Source organism: Anopheles nili, chromosome 3 (genome assembly GCF_943737925.1).
Source record: "Anopheles nili chromosome 3, idAnoNiliSN_F5_01, whole genome shotgun sequence".
Lineage (NCBI taxonomy): Eukaryota > Metazoa > Arthropoda > Insecta > Diptera > Culicidae > Anopheles > Anopheles nili.
The window spans coordinates 923,906-943,929 of record NC_071292.1 but is presented as its reverse complement, the minus strand read 5'-3'; the positions used below and the strand labels follow the sequence as shown (position 1 = coordinate 943,929).

General features: G+C 51.3%; 1 protein-coding gene across 1 annotated transcript; it reads right to left on the bottom strand.

Moving 5' to 3' along the window:
- Nucleotides 1–1,412: 1,412 nt before the first annotated feature.
- Nucleotides 1,413–19,012, bottom strand: LOC128722993 (homeotic protein spalt-major-like). The gene is made up of 5 exons (XM_053816694.1): nucleotides 18,949–19,012; nucleotides 8,512–9,868; nucleotides 5,620–8,282; nucleotides 5,107–5,246; nucleotides 1,413–2,066 (listed from the first exon to the last, which is right to left on the bottom strand). Exons 1-5 carry the CDS (start codon nucleotides 19,010–19,012, stop codon nucleotides 1,503–1,505), a joined length of 4,788 nt encoding a protein of 1,595 aa, XP_053672669.1. The 3' UTR covers nucleotides 1,413–1,502.
- Between the last annotated feature and the right edge of the window lie 1,012 nt (nucleotides 19,013–20,024).

The window sequence follows — 20,024 nt, the reverse complement described above, 5'->3', positions numbered from 1 at the left end:
CGTTAAGGAAGAGAAAAAGCACAAACTAAAGAACCGAGCCGCCGTGGCCGCCAGGGTTTTCCCCGCATTGTGAGGATGGGCGTTTGCCCACGATCGTACGGAAAAATGTTCTCAAATGACCATCAAACCAACCTAGCCGCTCGAGCGCGTCCGAGGATAACGTAAACTATATTAAAATTCCTGTATCTTTGTGTCGATGCGTGTCTCCCATACGCGCGGTTCTTAATATAAAACATTTCGCCGGTATATGAGAGTGCTTATGAACGTTGTTCACGCACGCGCGCGTGGGTGTGTATGTGATTTGGGATGTGTTTGTTCATTTTATGATTAACACAGTTTGTGAATAACGTAGCTACTTCGCAAGCATGACCTTCGTCCTTCGGCCCACTTCTAACCTTACACCGACGTCCTGTTTGATTTGATTCAGTAAAACTTACACACACGCACGATTGCACCAGCGCTCGATTGTTTGGTTTTCAAGTGTTTCTGCCCTTCGCGTGTGTGTGCTTGCGTGATTAATTTCCTTTTTTTGTTTTGTTTCTTTGCTGTCGCAGCTATTCACACCTAAAACTTAATGCTACATATAAGGGTTTTCCTTCTTGTCTTTGATAATATGCGCTTTCGTCACATTCAAACACGGCCAGCTTCCTGCCAACAACCAGGAAGAGGCGTTCTCCTCTCGCACGAGATGCATTTGCATTTCCGATTGCGATTTCGCGCGAGCCCACTTGTTGCACTTTTCCTCGCTCGGCTGAAGACTTTTCCACCCTCACACACACACACCGGACACTGCGTTTGAACTACTTTGCTTCAATTCTACGAGACATTATACATTTACATACACATACACACTGACACACACACACACTCACATACAGCGATTTAGTTTGGGGTTGTATAATTCTTGATTTTGTATTCGATCTTGTGTTTCTTCTTCTGCGCCATCGGCGTCGATCCCGATCGCCATTGCAGCCCTGCTTGAAGGAGACACCTTCCGCTTCCTTCACGGTGCAACAGCAGCACGATCGCTCCACCAGCTCCCATGAGCTGCAATATGCTTCCGGTGGAGAGACGATCGTTCGCTTCCGGTTTGATTCTATTTACAAAACAAAACCTCTTTCTCAAACCGTTGCCGAATCGGTCCTTCTCACCGAACGTCTTTCGACAGAGAAAGAGAGATAGAGCGAGCGAGAAAGAGTTGAAGAAAGCGGTGGTAAAACAAACGGAAACGGAGTTCTTGATATGTAACACAGCGGTTTCTTCCCGAAAAGTCCTCCATCTTTGCCATAGTCGCAGCCTCCGCAACCTAGCGACGGTTCTATCGGCCCTGCTTTACTCTGCTTTTGATTAGTTTACCCCAACAGCTGCTCACCCGCGTGTCCTCACGTCCCTGGCCCCAGGCCCACAGCTTTGGTAGAGAAATTCGATTGTGTTTCAACATCCTCCCTGACGTCACGTCCCGGAAGTGGGGACTTCGCGCTCACCGCTCACCAGCATCCTTATCAACTCGCGGCAATGTTCTCCGGCATCTCCTTGAGCTTCTGGCACCAGTTCTTCAGATCCACCACCTCCTTGCCCATGTACTCGTTGTAGTTGTTGTTCGAGGCGGCGGCTGCTGCGGCGGCAGCGGCTGCAGCGGCAGCAACAGCAGCGGCACTTCCGGCCATCAGAGGTGTCGGCGAACTGCCACGATCGGACGCGCATGATTGCAGGCTGCTGGAGCCATTTTCTTCGAGTCCTACGCCCGCAGACTGCTGGCCACCATCCTGGACTCCGCTCTCGTGTCTGCCCGACGTCCCGTCGTAGCTGCCCGTCGATTTGGAACGCTCCCGGCTTTCGCCCTCGTACCGGTGATCACTTCCACCGGTCGGTGAGTAGTCCTGGGCGCCGCCATCTTGCTGATGTGCAGCCTGCTGCTGCTGATGGTGCGATTCCGACCCATTGGACGACTGCGAATGGGTGTCCTGGGGTGGTGTTTGAGTGCGCGACTCATCACCGGAATGGCCACCCGAGCTGCCGAACATATCACGGATTTTGTGAGTGAGCATGTGCTGCTTCATATTTCCCTGTGGGACGAAACGGAACCAGATGAAACATGGGAGCAACGAGAAGAGAGAGAAAGAGAGAGAGAGAGAGAAAAAGAAACATTTCCATTAGTCGTTTGGAATCGGAGCTACTCTGCTGAAGAGCGCACATCTCGGGGATGCTGGCTGGAGAACGGTGGAGTCGGGGAGAAGGAAGGGGCGGAGGGAGGTTTGAGGAGCATAAATGAAACATAAGCAAAGCAAATGGAACACATCAAGCATCAATTGCACGTGCAACATTGAACACACAAAAGCTGCCGAATCTTCGCCGTAGCGCTCTTTTAGAAGCTCACCCAACGCGTTCGGGAATGCACTTGGGAAAATATTTCACCAATTTATTGCATCCAAATCGAACGCACATGTGGAGGTCGGCGGCTACAACTACACCGTTGTGCAAAAAAAAAGGGGGGGGGGGTTGCACATGGAACGGAAATAGCGTAAAACAAAGCGAAAATGTTGGGGGCTGCGCAGCAGAAACACGCGACGAACACGGAGACGAAATAACAAGCTGCTACATACAACGCGACAAAATGCGTTGGTGAGGAGGGAAGGCGGGGAAAAGAGGGTTGGGGTTGATGTTGGGTGGAGGCTGGGTGGAGAAGGAAATCGAGCTGAAACACACGCAAGCAGTAAAGCGATTAAGGTAAAGGGCGAAAATAGACTAAAGCAAATGAGCATAAGCGCATTGGAGCATGAGCGAGTAAGATGATGAAGATACACACACACGCACACACGCCTCCAAACCCTAGGAACACACGTACACAGCGCACACATACATTCAAGCGCACAAGCGCAATGCGAGGAGGAAGACAATCGCTCGAAACCAGACCCGACACGTTGCGCAACCGGTGCGTATCGATATCGGAGCTATGCTGCGGCGATGTTGAAGGCGCAGGGTGATGCTGCAGTGGCAAAAAGGGCAAAACAATGCAAAAGATGCGCTTCTTGCGCTTAATTTTAGACCAACGCACGAATCTAAGCACGATCAATTTTTGCACCAGCGATCGAGTGGCGATCTTCTGATGACGAAAACTATGCAAATAAAAACACACCCGTCGGCAGGAAGCGAATGCGCTTTTGCAACACGCTATAAAAAGCCCGTGGTGTGGCGGTTGTAATGCGTTTTGCGATCACTTCAATTAGGAGCTGCACTGCATTCTACAGAATTTTTCCGCCACATAGTAAATGTCACCTCGAATCAAGGCGTCTGTCGTCGTCACCGGGCCAGTGCCGATCGAAAGTTTTAGCGATGCATTTGCAGAAAAACTTTAAAAATTCCTTACATCCGTTGAAATGTCGCACCAGTTTGCGATTCGCTGGGTCGGGATCGCCCAGCAAAAGGCGCACTGGGCGGATGTTTTTGCAGCCATTACTCGCTCCTCGCGCCCTTGCGTCCGTGTTTCCATCGTCACGCGTGCGGATTCCAACGCGAAAATTCTATGCTATTTTCGTGTAAGCCATCGAATCGAGGGATCGATTCCAAACGACATTTAATCGCCTATTTTAATCCCCAATCCGATTCGCCTCTTCGCTCGGGTCCCAGGGCTTTTCACTCAACTGTATAATTGCGCAAAGAAAGGCGGCTGAGCACAGATAACAAAGAACGATGCGATTCTAATTTTTTGTCCGTCGCCGCCGAAAGAAAAAGCGTCCGTTCTTGATCTCTTTTTAAAATATCATTTCACGCTTTAGCTCGGTTTTTCTTTTTCTCCGCTTGCCATCATTCTGGCCCTCGCAGGAGACATTCAAGCTGACGATCACGTCCTCTGTCACCGTGCCTTTTAGGCAGCGAACCGCAACGTAACAGCGTCTTTGTTTGCCTCCGATACATGAAGCCGATCTGGCCTATGATCCCTCGTCGATCATGATCCTTCCATTCTGGTCGACGTTCTCGCTGTCGTCCCTGTAATTCATCCCTTGAGCACACTTCAGATGAAGCCATTCACAAACCCCATTATTGTCGTCTCATAATTGTCAACCTCCGCATGTTGACATTCGTCAAATTTGTCAAACTTGAATGCAAGCTGCGGTGACAGAAAAAGTGATCCTCCCGCGCGATCATTCTCCTTCCAGGTCAACATGTGTGTTAGCTGTGTGTGTTTGTGTTTTTCTTTCTTTTAGCTTTTTGTGTGAACATTTCTCTAGGCATATTTGCGACAAAACCTTCCCATTACCGAGCTTCCAACAATCGCACCGCGGATGTGAATCTTTATGATACCGATTTTCCAAGCCTATTGTTCATCGAAATGGTTGCTTTCTTCGTCTTATGTTTCCTTTGCGTTTGCCGCATTGGGCAACAAATTTGGCTAGTTTTTTTTTTACTCAGATTTGTCTAGTGAGCTTTCTACGCGGGGTCTAAGATGAATTTGCGATTTTGGTTTTCGATTTTCTTTTATGAATTCCAAGTACGTAGCCATACAAAAAATACACTCAATCAAACAGAGAGAAAAAAGACTTAGAGAAAGGAAAACAGACAGAAAGGAGGCAAAGAGAGAGAGAGAGAAAGAGAGAGAGAGAGAGAGAGAGAGAGAGAGAGAGACAAAAAGTGGGTGAAGGCAAGAGACTGAACATTCAACGTACTACTGAGGATTTGTGAAAAATAAGGGTAGTGGAATAAATAAGCATGATGGAAATCGTATTACTACAAAACAATACAAAAAGTCGAGGACACATTTAGGTACGGAAAACAAAATGAGACATTGGGCGATCAAGAATACGGATCGGAAAATGAAACGCAACACTAAACAACATTAACCACCCGGGACTACCACAATACTGAACAACGATTGCAGTACAAAAGTGAAACAAATCTAGGTGAACTAAAGACAAACAGAGCGTGACAGAGAGCGTCGGAAAAAAGGACTATTGAGGGATACACGGAAGGCCACACTCGCGGTGGCTTAATTACGCTTCCCTACAAAAGGAACTGTCGTTGAATCTTTGAAGGAAAGAAAGAGAGGGCTGGGGTGGGGTTTGATTGTTTTGTTGTTTTGGGGAATTTTTTTGGTGTTTATTCCTTTACCTTGGTAGAGAATCCTCGATCGCAGATTGAACATTTGAATGGGCGCTCCTTCGTATGGCTTCGGTAATGAATTTCGAGTGCGGAATTACAGGCGAAAGTTTTAAAGCAAATATTACAAGTTGTTGTGTTTCCACGAACGCCTACAATTAATCAAATTTTCTGTAATAAGAAATCTGAATGTTCTGAAACGATATGGTTAACGTTTTGGGATCGGGCGGTGGGAGATCGGTGTGTCAAGGATGGGAGGTGATGGGAGGGCGGCCTGTGGGACCTCATCGAGAGTGGGCGTGACGCAAACGATAAAGTGAAAAAATAGGAAAATCGATCGTGCAGAGCGCAGAGCCAAATGGACGCGTCGATCGCGGCAGGCTTTGGGCGGCGGCGAAGGCTTTGAGTGAGGCGCGAAAGGATAACGCAAAGGCTGGCAGGTGGTTTGCAATGAGCGGCTTGGAAGAGGGGATATGAGAGGAAGGGCGGGAAGCTTGCGGGGAGCGAGGTCCTTGCGGTACTTACCGAAAAGCCCAAACGGCGGCATACTCGAGCCGGGCGGCACGATCGGTACATTGCCCAAAAAGGGCGGTCGATTGATGAATGGCGGGAACTGCGGCATCCCCAGGAAGGGTGGTCCGTACGGAAAAGCGACGGCAGCAGCTGCCGCTGCTGCAGCTCTTCCAGCAGCACTGGCCTGTTCCGCACCACCCACTGTCGGTGGTGTCGAAATAGGTGAACGTCGCGAATGTGCCGTGGAAGAGGACGTATTCGAAGGGCTCGAAGATCGCAACCGTTTCGCTTCCGATCCGGCCGAAATGGCGATGGTAGGGCTAGCAGATGAAGAGTCACGCGAGAAGGAGTCTTCAGCCGGTGGCAGTGATCGCATTGACAATCGCTGCAGGTTCATCGTGCGAAGATCCTCCACTTGGCTGTCGATCGCTGGTGATGTTAGACCTGACTTAACCTTCAGCTTCTCGTGGATTGGTACCTTCGGCATCTTGCCGATAGGGGCTACGACTCGATCCACAGACGGAGGTCGTCGTACGTCTCGATCATTGTCGTTCTCTTCGTCCGAGTGCTCGAGTGATCGCTTGTTCTGCTGCTGCTGTTGCTGGCGTTGCTGCTGTTCGTGTTGCAGCTGTTGTTGCTGTTGCTGCTGTTGTTGCTGAGCCAGGTGTTGCTGTTGCTGGTGGAACTCGCTGGCCAGCCGCATGCCGAAGGGATTGAGCCGTAACGCATCCGGATGAGGTGGTGGTGGAACTCCACCCTCGTAGTCCTTGATCTCGGCTGCCTTGATCTGGTCGGGTGTTAGATCCGTCATCTCACCCGTGTGCAATCGAATGTGCTGTTGCAGCACGAAGATGTTGGAGAACTTCTGATGACACACTGGGCACTGGTGGAGCGTGCGCATAGGTGGCTTTATCCGGTGTACGCTCATGTGTGTCTTCAGGTTGCCCTTAGTCGTGAAAGACCGTCCACAGATCTTGCACCGGAACGGACGTTCACCTGTGTGCACGCGATAGTGCATCTGTAACGCACTCCGGCACGAAAGTACCTTCTTGCACACGAGACACTGGTTCGGCTCGGACGTCTTGTTCTCGATGTTGTCCACCAACTCCTGCAGCTTGGACGTTTCCGACGAGATCTCGATGAAGTTCTCCCACGAGCTGTCATTGCTGTCAGGGCGTGGTAGGTGCGCCGCATAGAACGATGGATCCAACACCGTATCCTGATACAGCGAACCCGAGGACGAGCTTGATGGTGGTGACACTGACGGTACCGTCGCCAGGTTCTCGATCGAGTTGTTCTTTAGCTTCAGTGGGAATTCCTTCTCACTGATCGAGCTGTTCAATGCCCCCAGTGGTCCGGGTCCTAGCACGCCATTGTCCTCTTTGAGATGGTGTTCCGGGGCGTCACTCATCAACTGGGGGTCGTCCTTAGAGCCGTCTTTCGACGAGTCAACGTCCATGTCGCGGTGATGTTGGATCGGTGTGCTGGTGGATCGGGTCGCACCGACCACCGGTACTTTGGTAGACTTATCTGACAGGTCTAACGACTCGTCCATCGGTTCCTGCTTAATCTTGGCCGGTGTTGGGGCGTCATTGGACAGGTCGGGTGAGTGAGTGGCTCGCAGTTCGGGGGTAGCATCTCTCACCGGTGGCACCGGTTCCGGCTTCTTCATCTGCGATAGGTCTACCGGAACCCGACCGGCGGAGTCATTTGCAGGCGCTCCAAACAGATCCTGTAGCTGCGCGTGAGGTGGCCGTGGGATGTAGAAGTCGGGAAAGAAGGCGCGTGGTGGGAACCCGGGAGGAGCCCGCCCATCCACCACACCCGGGAAGGCTGCTGGACCGCTACCGGATAGACTGGGTCCCCCAGGACCTCCAGGTGGCATGGGTGAAGGCTGCGAGGACGAAGGACCTGTCTGCTGCTGCTGCTGTTGTTGCTGTTGCTGCTGTTGTTGCTGTTCCTTGAGCGCCTCCTGCGGGATAAGTGGCGGGAAGTACTTGTCCAGATGCTCCGGCACTGGATTCGGGTTCATTGGGATATGCGGATATTTGTCCGAGTGGCGTTGGAAGTGCACCTTCAGGTTGCCCTTGGTCGTGAAGCGACTACCGCACACGTTGCACTTGTAGGGCCGTTCGCCCGTGTGTGACCGGATGTGGATCTGCAGCGAGGAGTCGGAACCAAAGATCTTGCCACAATACCGGCACCTGTGTTTGAACAGAGCCGCATCATTGCGTCCGTTCGGGGACGACTTATCATTCGCGAAAGCCAACTCATCGAGCAGGTTGTTCGAGAGGATACCCTGCGAGGCGGAATTCAACACCTCCTGAGCCTTCTTCTCCAGCATGGCCAGTGAGTTGGGCTCTCCGAGCATCGATGGTGCGTGGTCGGTGATGATATTCGCTGCCAGGGATGAGAAGCTTCCGGAAGACGCCGGATGTTCCTGGTGGTAGGTCAGGATTTCGTCCTTTTCCGAGCGTCCAGACACACCCGTCGAACTCCCCGAAGCCGTGCTCAAACTAGCAGGAGTCGTCGAAGACCCGGTCGAAGCTCCCAGGGACACTGATTGACTCCCAGGCTGATCTCCGGATGATCGCTTCTCACCCACAGAGGCTGCGAGAGCGCCCATTCCGAAGATACTATTCGACTCAGATGCCGACGAGGACGACTTCGGCTTCCTATGAGACGGAACGGAATGCAATCGGAAAAAGCACAATTCACAATCAACGTCTAGCAAAAAGGGTCCGAGTCCTGAAAGTCCGATCTCGAGGATCTCTGATAGGTTCAAAGAACAGGCTGACACTAAGTCCTCGTGAATCTCAGAATACATGCAGTCATTCAGACCTCGAGAGGCTCAGAGAACACGTAGACACTTAGAGCAGTAGTATGGTTGATCACTTCACTTACCTTAGTTCCTCTTCCGGCACGGCGTGGATCGAAGGTCGCAACAGCTCACTGACGTGCGGTGGCACGTGGGACTTTGCGGCAGCCGCCGCAGCCGCCATCATGTTCGCCATCTGATAGCTCTTGCTAAACGCGTCCTCGATGCCCTCCTCTTCCACTTCCTCTTCCTCTTCCGCATCCGCGGCTGCGTGTGACTTTCGCAGATCCTGCGGCTCGTTCTTGACACTCTGCTGTTGCAGGAGTTGCTGATGGTGATGATGATGATGGTGATGATGCTGCTGCTGCTGCTGCTGCTGAAGTTGCTGATGATGGCGGCTGACGTTGTTAGAGTGTTGCATCTGCGAACCGCCCTTGTTGTGATTGTGCTGGTTGTGGTTGTTGTTGTTGTTATTGAGGAAACCGATCGTTGCGCTATCGACAGGAGCACCACCACCACCACTGGCTAGCCCCGCGAGTCCACCACCAAGCAGTGTTGAGGCGACGTCAGCCTCCTTCTCGGTGTGCTTCTTCACCAGCTGCGATTGCAGGTGTTGAATGAGCTGGAACTGCAGAAACTGCTGTTGCTGAAGCGTGAACAGAGCAGACTGCAAGACGGCCAGGTTTTTCACCACCGTGTCATTGTCCATGTTGTTAGCGAGCGCGTTAGCCGTGAACTGCGCGATCGCGTTCTGGAAAGCCTGAATCGACATGCCAGAGGTGGGTGGGCCAAGTGGAAATCCGAAGGGTGGTGCACCAGGACCAAAGTCTCCCACCGGACCACCACCAGGTCCTGAGCCCTTGGCCGCTGCTGCTGCAGCAGCCGCAGCCGCCGCTAGAGCAGCGGCGGCTGCAGGACCTCCTAACGCGGCAGCAGCTGCCGCAGCGGCCAAATTCGAGGGCTCATCCCTAGGATCACCTGTGCCCAACATCGAGCCAAGGCCTTCTGCAACGCTCACTCGTCCAACTAGCGAGACCGGTGAACGAGGACTACTGCGACCCGTCGGGCAGTCACCATCACCGTGGCCCTTCTTGTCCTCATTGGGTCCTTCGTCGCCAGGCCCCGCTACGACCCGCGAACCTGGCCGCCCGAGACCCGAGGGCATCTCTTCGTCGTCATTGTTTTCGTCCTCGCTTAAATTATCCTCGTTATGTGCCGCGATTTCATCGGCCCGATCGGACTCCTGCTGATGGCGACCTGTCGCCGCCGCCGACTGATAGTGCGGATGATGAAGATGATGATCGCTGAGCCGGCCCGCTGCCACCGCCGCCGCTGCCGCTGCCGCCGCCTTTTCGGCAAATTCCTCCGACATCTTGGCTAACAATTGCACCGACGGGTTCGCGATTGTGTTCTCGTTATCGGCACAACCATTCTCCTTCATATCTGAATGTGACGTTGAGAGAAAGGGACAGAGAGAGAGAGAGATGGGTGAAAAAAAAAGGAAAAATAAGTATGAAACAAAAATCACTGCAAGAGTAGACCGACGAAGAGAGTGAGAGAGAAGCCCAAAATTATGGCAACACGTTTTCGAACTTTCGCGTTCCAGGGCCGAAATCAAAATTTAAATAAGGCCCTTTTTGGGGCCCGATCAAACCCCCCTTTTGCGACGACGGGGACGACGGCACCTCCCTTTCTCCATCCCTCGCTCCTTACACCGTTAATCTCGCACCCTTTCGGTGTATTCGGTGTTCGCGAATCGAACCATTGCTTCGTGGTTGCGTTCTTCGCCGCTTCTTATCACCAGTCGCAGAGTGAAAACTCGTTTTTCTGCCCGTCCGTACTTTGCATTCCGTTGGCCCGGTAGCGGAGGGGACATTGGTGATAAAAATTGCCCCCTTCGCATTACACCTTTGGCATGTTTATGCGCCTGATATGGCGCATGCATTACACCGATGGTTTTCCGAGAGCTTTTGTGCACCAACCAACGCGAGCCGATGATCCCGCGGGCAAGCGTCATGTTTGCGGATTACACCCTGAATTGCGACCGCACATCTTATCAGCCTATGAAGAGCCTGCGAAGGGCATCAAGTCAAGGGTCGATGAACACGAACCAACTGCGCTTTTTGCGTGATCGATGGACCGTACTAAACACCAATCATCGCTGGCTCAAAACTTAATCCACAACGGTTCGACGAACGGTGCTGGCGCAAAAATGGCCACTTAATGAGCTCGCATTCTCCCTTCGACAAAAAAAATATCGACACGTACACGCACCGTCGCTCTACAGGACTTCAAAGAAGCGAAAGCGAGCCTGCCTCGAGGGCATCCGTGGTCGAGATTTGAGCGAAGGCGCGATGGAAACGAGCCACAATCGCCAGTCGATCGTCGAAAGAACCCCCATATTTTAATAACGACACATAAAACGAACCTCCAACTCGACTGGGAAGGAAAAGGGGGCCAACGACCAAGCGTGGCTGTCCAATCGGTGCACGTACACCACACACACACACGCACGTACGCACGAGGGTCGGGAAAATGAGGCAAGCAAAAAATTAAGACCCCTTCTGCATGAATACTCCTTCGGCACGCTAAAAATCGCCTGCGACGTGATCCCAGAAGGGTCCCAAGGGGCTATCTCACACACACACACACGCATGTCATCGGTCCGTGCATGCCGGCACATGATCATGTCGCGAGATCAGCGATCGAAAAGGGAACTGCATTTACCGATCAAACCGCGTCGACCCGCGAGATCGGCTGCGCGTTGCGGCTTATGAAGCAAATGATGGTCGAAGATGACGCCGACGCCGTCGTCGGGAGGAGCACACGATTTCTCGCGCCATTTAGGTTTCGTTTATTAGGCATAAAAGGCAGGCGAGAATTAAACACCGCAACAAGCATCAGCGCTTCCTTCGTGCGCGAATCGAGATCATCGCCGGCTGGAATCGCCGGGAACGGAATTATCGAACGTCTGAACGTCGATCGGAAACGTTCGAGCTGCAGGTGAAGGTGGAAATGAAACGAAGCACAGCTAAATAAATAAATGCAACAAAAACGACGCCATCGCTCCATGTTCCAGCAACCCTAGAGGGACGAAAGAGGGACCTTAGAGGGTGGTTGAAAGGAGAAGAACGCATAAACCGAACTAAAAGCTCTCGCTTCGATCTTATAAAGTACATGTTATGCCCGATTGGCTGTCTGTCGAGCGGTAAATTTATTTATAATATTTATTATAAATTTAACTCATTTTGGATTTATGTTCTGCGACGTTCTCCGGCGAAGAGAAGCACAAGTGCAAGAACCAGAAGAAGAACCGAAGAAAAGATCCCCGTGTGTTGCTGCCTCAATCCTCCATTGCCCGCCATTGATAGTCGACATTGGATGGAATCAATGCACTTCGCTACCCATCTCAGTCACTCTCATGCCAGGACCTACCCATCGTTCGGTGTCCTGCGAGCCTTCCACCACCCTCCGACTCCAGCAGATGGCTGTTGTGGCTCGAGCACGCATTTTACGCGGCTTTTCCACTGATCCGCCCGTTATTTATTGGTGGATTGCGTTTTCGAGTGCACGGTCACGATGAGGCTTGTTAGGGGGTTACATGCATTTGGCAGTTGGCAATTTTGTCGAATCCCCACTCACACGGACCCAACTCATTATCTGCCGTCTGGTCCCGAGTCCACCGGTCAAAGCGGCAGGCTTGATGTCGACTACCAGCAGTTGCATACGCACGTGCAGCAGGCAAAACGGTGCCGAATAAAAATGTGACATCTTCGGGGTTCGTGTCCAGTTGATCGACACGACAACGATTGGTGCTCCACCCCGTTACGGCCGTTACGTTCATTTGAATGACAGGTTTCTGTATGTATTTTTTTCCTTCCTGATGAAAACACCCACCGACCACGCGAACTAGCGTCGCTGATTTGCTCCTATCCCAGACCATTCTATTCGCCTGCGTTCGAGCAGCAAATCAGTAGCGGTGCCTTCTTGGGGCCATCGAAGCTCGAAGCGGACTGAAAAGTGTTAATTTATTTTCTTCTATCTCTCAACCCCGGGCGGCTCAGTGTCAGCGATAAGCGATGAAGCCCAGCCACAGGGTGCACCACAAACGGTTCCATGTTCTCGCTCGCAACCCTTCGCAAACGAGCAGTGGACCGACGGGTGGCGGATAACTTGCGGCCCAGACCGATTCGTCCACATTTCATAAAAACACGGTTTGACAATCGAACGATAAAAACCAGCGACAGCGACTGCGAGGATGGCGTTGATGCTCGCGTCCAGAAAGGAAAAGTGTATTCTGAAATTGAATGCAATAACTTCAATCGTGGCTCGTTTCGGGCACAAGACGACGACAGGACGGTTGGATGGCTGTGGTGTTTGCTCCAATCGGTACGTTCATGTACACACAAAACACTGACCACATCCTCTCTATCTCTCTCTCCCTCTCGGGTGAGGTGTACACGTACACGTGCACACACACACCGATCAACTCAGCATTGGATGAAAGGGCGCGTTCCAAATCCCTTTTCCTGAGTCACAAATGCCCCGAGTTGCAAACTGCTCCGGCTTGCTCCACCGCCAGCCAGGTACAGGGCGTTGTAAATTGATTTTCTTCTTCCTTTTTGTGCAATCTGCCTTCACCGGGACGGGTCGGGGCTGGGGAGGCCGATTCTTGTGATGTGGTCAATTCCTGTGCACTCCGTACGTGTTATTGGTGATTTTTATTTTATTGCCTACAACGTGCGCTCCAACCGCTCCGATTTTGCTCGTGTGCGCCCTTTCCTTTTGCAGCTTTTCTTCCGACCATCGTCCCTGCCATGCATTGATCCCTCGTTTTTTTTTGCCTTATCAACTGCAGACCTCATCAGTCCTCGAGGCCCCCTCGGGCAGCCGGCACCCGAAGCCGGTACGATCCATTTCCATTATCAATTGAATATATGCACTTCGCCCTTCGCGTAGCAGAGCCACGTACTCTCGTACTCTCGCATATTTCAGGCGCAATTTATGAGCCAGCAAACCCCCCACTCATTAGATGCGGTAGATAACCTGAACACATTGTGAAACTATTTAATCAAATTTACCATCCTCAGTGTAGACGTTGCTTTTACCTTCTTCGCAGTACGCTTTAAGCAAACGGCAGCTTAAAGAGCTACCATTTTCGGTAAAATTTGCCCAAAACTCCTACTGGATAGATGGGGCAGCAAATTCCGAGACCCGTTTGAATTAATATGTCATTTTAACCTTCGTATTAACCTTCGTCAAATTCCTCGCCGAATCATCGCGCCACTCGGTAACGACCTGAATCGACAGAGCCGTGGAAATAAGGAAAAACAGTAACACTTTGCATTAATTTGTGCATTTATTTTGCAAAACGAGCGCACCCGTTAGCAATAATGAGTGAGGGAAGCCATCGACAACGCGCGACGTCCGAGAAATATTATGCACTTTATGTTAATGTTAAACACCACTTCACGCCATCGCTCGCCAATGCCGAGCGAAACGAAGCGCAAAAGTCAACCGAATTCACCATAACCTCAATGATCAGCGCCTCGTAATCGAGCTAATTATAATTCGTCGGGCAAACTTTAATTAATAAATCAACCGATGCCCCGCGGCCAAACTTCATTTGCGACAGTAGTTGGTCGGTTATTTATTGTTATTTTACGACAAGCGACATTCACGTCAAAGGCTCCGTTATTGCTCCGAATTTCTGTGGGCCCAGCTCTCACAAGTTTTTGCTTTTTTTTTGCGCCTCTCGTGCTCGAACGCTGTTTAAATAAATAGACTCATTTAAATCGGAGCGCTTCCTGCGCCATGGGAGGGTGATTTGCATTCCGAGCGTGTGCGAGCGCTGGCAAATGGGCTACAATAACCGAAAACGTGGAGCTTTCCGTGGTCGAAGAAGCACCATCATGGCTCGCCGAATTACGCCGAGAGAACGAGTTATTAATTTGGCCGCGAAACAAAATGGTGGTTCGATCGAAGCGCGATCGATCGCAGATGTGTCGCGGCACGACCGAAACACACGCACACGCGTGAGATGGTGCGCGCACACACAAGGACGCACAAGCGACGGAGTGGTTGGGCAATAAAGGAAGAAAAAAAAAGAGCTACATCAGCAACCCAACAAGCCTAAATCACGACAGCGACGATGACGACAACATGACAAGCGAACGCCGATCGCGAAGCATTGACAATTCGGTCGGTTTATGAGCGTCTGTTCGACGTTTCGTTGCTGATCAAGGGATGCTGCCGAATGCAGGATAGAATTTTCCGACCTGCGAAGCACTCGAAGTCGGGACAAGCACTGTCGAAGCGTCCATTTTTGTTCGCCGACCTCCGCGAGTCCGATTATTTGACATTACTCACATTCGCGAGTGGAGTGCATCCGGAGCTTCCGTTGCCCCACGATAGCCCACGGATAACCTGGCGCGATTCCCGATGTCCTTGTCTCTCATTCGCTCTCGCAGCTTCCCTTATGGTTCTTTCATTCGTTTGGCTTTGCGTCGTCGTTTTGACAGCCTCCCGGTGGTTTTGCGTGGTCCCGCGAACTCCGGGCTCCTTATCGGTGCGAACAAAACGAGTTCACCGACGCACTGGGCGCGCGCGGAGAATGCAGGAACGAGGAAAAACGAAATCACTGACTACAATTACCAGTTTTCGTCGTTCCCAGTCCCCAGTGCCCTTTCCACGCCCGTGAATAAGCGCATCCCCACGAGTCTGGGTGACGGTAGCGACGATCGCTTCAAGCATCGAGAAGCACGTGCCCTTTCTCTGTCTCAACTTGTACCCCAACCCCACCGGTCCTTCCCGCAGGACACATCCCGACCCATAACCGATCCGGCACATTGGCGCGCGAGCTTTAGTTCATGCCCATTTTCATAGACACCACATGATTAGAGCGTTTGTTTTTAGAAAAGCTTGACGTTTGGCATGTTGCTTCTTCCGGGGGGATTAACGGAAAAGCTGACATGGCCTTGATTGGGGTGGTTGAGGTTTGGTCGCGCGCTCCCGCTAAGAAAGCGCTGAGATAAATTTCCCATCAACAAGGGAAAGGGGGAAAAACTTCACCCGAAAGTGACAGGCGGTGGGTTGGATGCGCCGAGAGAGCGACGGGTAATTTATACGCGTCATCAATTGGCAGAAAACCTGTTTTCCGATCGACCGTAAGTAAACCAACCAAATACATCGACTCGCACGCCACGTCGTGGCCCCCGGTGGGTCAAATTTATTGATGGTAAATTTTCGCCCATAATGGTCGCCGCAGCACGCTGGACATCATCATCCGGCATCGGAACCTCGACCGGAATGAATTCATAATCCGGAACGAAAAAGGCGAATCGGATCGCAACCGCGAACAAGGGCCATCTCGAGGCAGCTACCCAAGCGAAATCAGCTGCAAGCTTAACAGGATGATAATAACAATAAACATCTTATCTCGCCGTGTCGGCCATTTTACGGTGGGATTACAATTTTATTACCACCGTTTGAAGCTTCGGTGAGATCCGAATCCTCGCAAAAACGTCAACGAGAAGTGTTTCACGTTTTACGTCCACCCGTCGGGGTTTTCATTTTGACCAAGAAAATGGAGGAAAATGGTTGTCCTGCATTTGCTCATTTATCGAGCGAAATACCGTTGCGTCAGTGGATGCGGCCGAGCAGTACGTCAAAAAGGATGCGGATCCTTTCTTGCAGCCAGTGGCTTGTCGCAATTCCAGGAGCATATCTTAATTTTTAATCACTCCTAAAAGGATTTTAGGGTGAGCGATCCCTCGACCTCGTCCTACGCTGCATGAAAATCTGCCCCAGCCGGTGTCTCCGTTTCCATTATCTCGTTTAATGACGGTCATTTTGGGTTATCGTTTGACGGCTCCGACATTCCTAGCGGCTGTCCCCGTTCTGATACCCTCCCGAAGGATGCTTATGTTGATCATTCTCTTTACAAAATTATCCTTTCCAGGAGGAATGGGTCGAAAACAAGTAGCTAAGCATTCTTAGAAGCGCAAAAATGGGGTTAATTATTCCACACCCTCCTAGTGCTGGAATGGTCATTTCAAATGGTACTACTTGATTGCTCGTTGGCCAAAAACGGTATCCTAATATCGCAGCCTCACATTGTTTCACAATTACACTCGGCAATGCACAAAATATTCCACTAACATTATATGTCAGCAGACAAATCCGAATCGGTCTTCGTCGGCCACATTGTTCAACGCGGTTCGACCACGGCGTGATGCAATGTGACTTATAAATGACCTTGCGGTCTAGACAACGATGTATTGCTAGTGATCGACCTTCCCTGCGCGTGAAATCCCCAATAATGCCCGAGCCAATTATGATACAAAGTGTGAACCACGAGTCGAGCCTGTCCGAGACAACGGCCCAGCTCGGCATGGCTAATGCAATATTCCGTCTGATCGGTCGACATCTTTGGCAGCGCTCCCAAAGTGCAGCATTTCTGTCGACTCATCTTTCACTGTTGGCGATCGTGTTAATCAAAATTGCAGCTCGTCGATCAGCGTGTATAGCGTTTATGGTCCGGTGCGTGTGCTTGTGCTTTGCAGCTGTGTGCTGTGTTGTTTGACGAGCGAATCAGTGGCGAAAATGTTGCTAATCCATCGATCGGATTGGGCGAACTGCATCCCACTGAAAAGGACGTCGCAGCATGGCACAATGTCTCGGGCACCCTTTCAAAGCGCAGGGAAGAAAAACAAGAAGCACACGAACAGCAAAAGGCACCCCTCTTTCAAATCGCAACAAACAACGGCGATTACGACGACATCAAGCAGTCATAACCGCGACCGTAGCTCCGCCCATCGGCGACGTCGTGGCCTGCTGCACAATTTTCTCGAAGTCCCACCGCGTGCCCATCCATAATCATGACCTGCGGGTCGCAGAATTCGCCTCGTCGTGGGGGTTTTCGTGTCGTTTCTTGCTGGTGGTAATGCAAGCTTGCAGAAACGAGCTGCACAAAGACGAATCGAAAGACACCCATCAATCAATTGTTCACTGTTTGCAGGACACACAGAGGTTGGACTGCATGTGGGGCCTGAATTGGTTCGATTTGGCCGCATTCGGCAGGCTATTAAGGGCGGGCGAAGGTCTACTTGTCTTGTTCCTGTTGCGTTTGTTAAGTAGCTAACAAAGCGATGTGCCAATTACCTACAAGCAAAACAAACGACGCCATGCGAGTGTTGCTTTACAAATAATTGATTAAATGCTGCCAATACAACCATTCCTACGATTACCGCTCTATCGATGAACCTTCCCTAACTATTTTCGATAAGCGACGCTCATTATACACGCCAGCAGTCTATCTTATGATAGAGTCAAACGCACACCATGTATGCGTTATGCACTTCATTAAACTGCGTTTTATCGGCAGCTATACAACCGCCACCGCTAGTAATGACGTTCATTTGCAGCCAAACCTCACAACGCATCGCAAAATCAAATTGCAAGCATCAATAAGGGTGTTATCTAAACCCTCGCCGAGATAACGGCGCAATTTATTCCGCGGTTTATTCCATCTCTAGTTCCTCTAGCGCGCACTGCGTAAAACAGCTTACAGTCGAGAAACATGAAATCAGTATATTAATTAGATTATTACCAGCAGGGGGCTCAGTTCGATTAATAAATCGTAAACACGACCCTGGCCATATCCACGCCCAAACCCACGCCAGTATTTCGTGCACTGTTCGACGACCATTTGGGGCCAGATCGGACATCAACCATCGCGCTGTTCCGTTGCGTTTGAGGTTGTCGATTAAAAACAAAATAAATCGATTAGATAGAAACCATTCAGAGAGGGTCGAACTGCGGTCGAAACACACAAACACACATATACACACACGCTCACGTCCGCGAACGATCGATGAATTTGCTCATTTTCATTTTCCCTGCACTACGGATGGCAGGGCGGTGAGGCGTTTTTCTTCCCCATCCCTCCCACGGGACATTGGATGGCGTTGCCAAGGGAAACGCGTGAGCTACGAGATCGGGATGGGATGCGAAAACCACACATCGTCCGGAAAATTGCCCCACTGCGAGACAACGACACGACGATGGGGGTGAAAAACGGACTTACGGGTAGGCTGGGAAAATTTATTTATTTTCCGACCTCACCGAGCTCCCCGCCACACTACCGCCCCCACCCGTTCACCCGTAGGCGTCGAAAGTTGTTTACCCTTTCCCGCAGGAGGGATCTGTTTTGGGAGCGGTGTGAGTAAATGTTATGTTATAAATATATAATTGATTGCTACTGTCCGGCGTTCTGGCCGGCATCTTGGGCTGGCACTGGAACGTGCGCCTTGAAAGGCGTTTTGTTTTTTCGCCAACCTTACCAGTTGGATGATAAAAAAAGCAGATCGAAATGTCCGCGCAATCGCACGACAAGAGCTAATAAGCGCGCGACAGATTGCCGTCGGCATTTCTAACCCCACACCGGAACACCGATTTTCTCCGTTCGCGAATACCCCATTTTCCCACCCCATCGGGTCGAAAGATTGGGAAGAATGTTTCACCTTCGTCTGCGCTGGACTCATCTTTCACGTTTGACGGGTATCCAACTGGGTCGACCTGAATCATTGCTTGTGCGCTGCTCCTTGCCGGTTCCGACGATCCTGTTCACTCGCACACACTACGGACATCCGGATCACCATGGGGGTGCGTTCGGATGGAAAATTCGCGCACCGCAGTACACCACGGGGCCACAATCAGCCGGGGAACGTTCTACCGACTGTTTCGCGGGTGTGTTTCACTTTTTCACCCACCTTTGATGGCTTTGATTGCACGGATAAGGCGTCAAATTTCGCGACACAAGCTCGCGATCATGAGGTTTTTTTTTATATTCAATTCTTCTCGATTGCCTTCTCACTCGCAGACACTTCCGGAACCGCGCGGTCACTGCACCAGTTCGACGATGGAGCAATTATCCTTTCGAGACAGAGAGAAAGTTAAGCAATGTTGCGCACAAACTCGCCGTTGCCGCGATTGCCGCTGTTTGTAATCCTTTCGCACGAACTCACACGCACAACACACACTAAGCGGAACGGAATGGCGTTGGGGTTTATTTTTCCGCGCGAAACAAAATCCCCACACCGAGCGACGGCAAAAACTGATAACGTAAGCAACAGCGCCTACGCCAACGCACCAGGACACGCGACCGACACTCGAGAACGCGGACGAAAATGCACACACGCTCGATCAACTTGAAGCACTCGTCGTCGTCGACGTCGTCGTCACCGTCGTCCTCGTCGGTCGAAGTGAGCAGAGTCAACAACACGCCATGGAACGCCGAGAGTCGCCTGCGTTCTCTCGCGTTGCTCGTTCATTAATAACACGCGGAGAAGGCACTGGCGTGCCACGACTGTCAGCGGACTGGCGGTAGCTCCAAAGTCCTGCCGTGAGAGAGATACGAGCGTCCGTGAGTGAGAGCGAGCGCTATCCCAACCAATTGCGGCCCTGCAGCCAGCCCACTCCGCCAGCATAGCGCATAAAAATCGAGCATAGCGCGCTCGCCTCACTCGACAACATCCCCTCCAAGAGGCTCAACGCGTTTTACATAAGAGAGCGCTGTGCGTTAGTGTACGTGCTCGCG

Coding starts and splice junctions, on each gene's coding strand:
- LOC128722993 (XM_053816694.1), bottom strand. CDS start 19,012: ATGATTCAGGTCGACCCAGTTGGATACCCGTCAAACGTGAAAGATGAG. Junction 9,869..18,948: donor TGAGTCCAGCGCAGACGAAG/GTGAAACATTCT, acceptor CGTCACATTCAG/ATATGAAGGAGAATGGTTGT. Junction 2,067..5,106: donor ATCGAGGATTCTCTACCAAG/GTAAAGGAATAA, acceptor TTCGTCCCACAG/GGAAATATGAAGCAGCACAT.